The sequence below is a fragment of the Heterodontus francisci genome, chromosome 6, assembly GCF_036365525.1.
Source record: "Heterodontus francisci isolate sHetFra1 chromosome 6, sHetFra1.hap1, whole genome shotgun sequence".
Taxonomy (NCBI): Eukaryota; Metazoa; Chordata; class Chondrichthyes; order Heterodontiformes; family Heterodontidae; genus Heterodontus; species Heterodontus francisci.
The window spans coordinates 117,369,316-117,373,641 of NC_090376.1; the positions used below are offsets into that span (position 1 = coordinate 117,369,316).

The following is a 4,326-nucleotide window of genomic DNA, read 5'->3' on the forward strand; positions in this document are numbered from 1 at the left end:
AGAATATTGTTCAGAAGCTCATTTATGAAATAAATCAGGAAAAGTAGAAATACAAATTATATACAACATTTTTTTGTAAAATTTATTATTTTAACGGACTCGTTTTGAGCAACGCAAAGGTCGGTCTGCGCAGAAAAGTATTAGTAAAATATTTACATCGGCTGTCGGAATCCGCGGTCAAATTTTAGAATAAAAATTATCTCCATGATTTACAGAAAATATTACAATGCAAAATAGGGAAATTGTTTCAAATACAGAAACTCACATGGGTCACAAATCTGCAAGTAAAGGCAATTCGAACGCCTTATAAATTAAGCCGAAAGCTCGTCTCTTGCCTTTTCAAAACCGCAAAGTTTTCCCGTGTGTGTGTGTGTGTGTGTGTGTGGCGGAGGGGGAGGGGCAAGGGGTGCTGGGTGTGCAGGGGGAGGGGGACGGGGGGTCCACGTTGTTCCATGGGGAGTAACAGTGGAGTATGTGTAAACAGCGCGAGTGCGCAGCCTGGGCGAATTCCAACAGTTCACATTTAATAGTCATTAATCTTCTCAATTGCCTGATATATGATAAATACTGTACAAAAACCTTGGTAATAAAACATTTAAATTCTTCTTAAAACGTATGTGCACTAGCTTCAGAATCAATAACTTCCCGGAGTTCCCACAACGAACGATTTTTTACCTCTTTTTTAAACAAGAACATCAAAAAAAAAAGCATTTCTGAGTCCAAATCCCCGAGAAATGAAGTTCACATGTGAGTTAGTGGCATTGTCCCGTTGACTGCCGTGGCCTGGCTCTGATAGTGCTGAGCGAGGGGGAGCAGTCTGTTCTGAGACGGGTCTCCTCCTTCCCCTCCTGCCGGTAAATACATGCTGATCATCTCTCTCAGGTCCCCAGAGCAGGGGGGCCGAGAGTGCGAGCTGACCGGAGGGCTGGGGGCCGGTTCCGATTTGACCATCGAGCCCAGGGAGAGGCCGGTGGGGCCCTGGTGGCTGTATCCGGAGGAGATGGTGCTGTAGGAGGGGGAGCCGCTCATGTAGCCCTGCGTGCCGGGGATGGGGCTGTACTGGAGCGACATGTCGTAGCGGTGCATCTGCTGCGGGTGGTGATGGTGGTGGTGATGGCCGGTTGCCCCGCCGGCTCCCCCGCCGCCTGCTCCGTTACCCCCTCCTCCGGCCGCCGCTAGCGCCGGATGCTGGGTGTAGGCGAGCTGGTCCTGCATCATGACCGCAGCCGCCGCCGCCGCTGCTGCCGCCGCCGAGCCAGGGTAAACGCCGTTCGCCCAGCCGTTCATGTGAGTGTAAGTGCCGGCCGCGTCCAGCCGCTGGTTTAAGCCGCCCGGTGAGCTGAGCGATCCGGGGCCCGGAGGCAGCAAACCGGCCGGCAGCGAATACTTGTCCTTCTTGAGCAGAGTTTTGGTCTTGCGGCGGGGCCGGTACTTGTAATCCGGGTGCTCCTTCATGTGCAGCGCCCGGAGTCTCTTGGCCTCGTCGATGAAGGGCCGCTTCTCGGCCTCGGACATGAGTTTCCACTCGGCCCCCAGCCGCTTGCTGATCTCCGAGTTGTGCATCTTGGGGTTTTCCTGGGCCATCTTCCGGCGCTGCCCCCGGGACCAGACCATGAAGGCGTTCATCGGCCGCTTGACTCGCTCGCCGCTCAGTTTGCCATTGGTGCCCGGGGCGGGCACAGGGGTACCGACGGCCGGAGCATTGATCTGGTGCCCCGGGGACTGCAACTCGCTCTCCATCATCAGGCTGTACATTCAGGCGGTGCCCGGGTCCAGGACGAGGAGCGGGGGAGTAGCCGGTGCTGCTGCGGCTCTCGGGTCCGGGTCCCCGTCCTTATCCAAATCCAACTCCAACACGACCCTTTCGCCTGTTTTACGCTAAAAACGGGCGGGTAGCGGGGCAGGAGCCGCTGGAGAGTTTCTCGGGCTGGAACCTGTACAGAGTCACCGGATTTGGAGCCTGTTATTTAAACAGGTGGACCAATTGAAAATAGCTCGGTTTGGAACCGGTGCAGAGTTTTTCGCTTTGGATCCGGTGCAGAGTTTTTCAGTTTGGATCCGGTGCAGCAGAGTTTTTCGGTTTGGATCCGGTGCAGAGTTTTTCGGTTTGGAACCGGTGCAGAGTTTTTCAGTTTGGATCCGGTGCAGCAGAGTTTTTCGGTTTGGAACCGGTGCAGAGTTTTTCAGTTTGGAACCGGTGCAGAGTTTTTCGCTTTGGATCCGGTGCAGAGTTTTTCGCTTTGGATCCGGTGCAGAGTTTTTCGGTTTGGATCCGGTGCAGAGTTTTTCGCTTTGGAACCGGTGCAGAGTTTTTCGCTTTGGAACCGGTGCAGAGTTTTTCGCTTTGGATCCGGTGCAGAGTTTTTCAGTTTGGATCCGGTGCAGAGTTTTTCAATTTGGAACCGGTGCAGAGTTTTTCGCTTTGGATCTGGTGCAGAGTTTTTCGCTTTGGATCCGGTGCAGAGTTTTGCAGTTTGGAACCGGTGCAGAGTTTTTCAGTTTGGAACCGGTGCAGAGTTTTTCAGTTTGGATCCGGTGCAGAGTTTTTCAGTTTGGAACCGGTGCAGAATTGCTCGCGCTGGAGCAGCCGTGCCCAGAGTTATTTGCTTATGGTTTCCATGTGCAGAGAAAGTAGGGAAGAGAAAGGGCCCGGGGGATGCAGATTGACAGCCATTAAATGAGTTTGCAGGAGCCAATGGGCTGGCGCTCTGGGTGAGGTTTACTTGAATAGTTGTGACGTACGCAGTGAAGAGAGCAGCATTAATTAGGCAAATGAGGAGGCGTGGCCCAATGTTCAGAGCTCTTAGAGGGGGCAGTGGTCTCGGTGCCAAACTGTGCTCCCCAGCTTGAGACCCCATCATCACCTGCACGATGAGTTTTGTAACGGATGCCAGCCCCGATCTCCTCGGCGGGATGGCCCGAAAGAGCCACTGTGCAGGTCCCTGTCACCCAGGACCCAGTTGGCAGCGGAATATGTCCGGATGGATTTCGGGGAGTTTCCCTCCAAGGATTGACCCGCGCCTTTTAATGGCATTTGGTCAATAATGATGAATTTTAGAATCAGAAACCAAGCTCAGTTTCAGTACTGAGTGAAAGGAGCATCAATTCTCTCCTTTAGAGAATTATAGACGGCGTTTTCCAACTTAGTGATCCCTTTATCCAATGCACCGTGTTTTTGCAGCAAAGCCAGTTTTAAATCTGCATAGTGCCACTTTGTTGAAGTCAGTGAGGAGCCCCAGGGATGCGGAATTGCCTCCACCCCCCACCCCCCCCTCCCGCCCCCGGAGGTGTCCGTGCGCCTTCCACACGTGTTATTGCCCCGCGGCTGTTTGACTGACTGCTGGGACACGTGGCTCTCGGCAGCGGTCCCCCGGGCCCGCCTATCAATCACCGGGAGAAAGACTGCACGGCTACTGACCAGTCCAACTGCTCCCAGACTCGGACACCAGTCCCGGTGAACCGAACAATCCGCAGCCAGTGGCTCCATTCCACAACACAGAATCTCTATCAAAGCGGCCATCTCGTCTCAACTAGCCCAGTCTATTAATGCAACGAATTAACGAAATTATTATACGTAATGTTACATATCGCCGTACACAAAACTTGTCTAAAGTACAAATATTTAAACAATATCTGAAAATAATAATGGTGATGCAAGATCTAATTACTAGAACTGGTCCCTGTGCGTTGGTGATTGTGCGTTAATTCAATCAACTGAACATTAATAGCCAGCGAGACTGTAAAATAGACCTTTCGGGGGTTGGAACTGGAAAAGCAAATAGATATTCTGTTAAATTTGCCTTAATATTATCTTTGATCTATCATAAGTTTTTTGGTATTAATAAAAGGTAAATTGGCAAAACTAGTTTGCTCACGACAAGTAATGGTTTTCAGTGAATGATTGATGGTATTGTTAGACCAGAAACTGGTGAGGATAAAGCGAAGAGCAGGACTTTATTATGGCAGCTAGTGGATAGAGGTCAGAAGGGGCACTAATGATGTGGCGAGGGGTCGGTATGTTGGGTTTCTGTGTGAACTTGCTGAGCCCCACAGTAACAAAACAATAAATGGATGCAGGGTTTTATTTGTCTTTCCCGAATAATCAAATTTGAACACATCTGGATAAACTTAGAAACCTGTAATAAAAAAAGAAATATTTTAAACATTTCCATGGTCGACAGTTAATAAGGAAGATATTGTGGGTGGTATAGGGAAAGGGCGGGAGCAGGAACCCCTACTGCGCCGTGTTGTGTCGGTAATTGGGTCCTTTAGTCTCCGGTAATGGTCTTTAAACAAATTAAGCCTTTGCAGAAGTTTTTCAACTTT

The 4,326-nt window shown here is 50.6% G+C and overlaps 1 protein-coding gene across 2 annotated transcripts; it reads right to left on the reverse strand.

Moving 5' to 3' along the window:
• Positions 1 to 741: 741 nt before the first annotated feature.
• On the reverse strand, positions 742 to 1,755 carry sox1b (SRY-box transcription factor 1b). Of its 2 annotated transcripts, XM_068032917.1 has the most exons (2): positions 1,150 to 1,755; positions 742 to 1,089 (listed from the first exon to the last, which is right to left on the reverse strand). In XM_068032917.1, exons 1-2 carry the CDS (start codon positions 1,753 to 1,755, stop codon positions 742 to 744), a joined length of 954 nt encoding a protein of 317 aa, XP_067889018.1. The 2 variants fall into 2 exon arrangements, with proteins under 2 accessions (XP_067889018.1, XP_067889017.1); XM_068032916.1 differs by having other exon boundaries at positions 742 to 1,755.
• Positions 1,756 to 4,326: the final 2,571 nt, after the last annotated feature.

Bases quoted from the DNA above. Each gene is read 5' to 3' on its own strand.
- sox1b (XM_068032916.1), bottom strand. From the start codon at position 1,755: ATGTACAGCCTGATGATGGAGAGCGAGTTGCAGTCCCCGGGGCACCAG.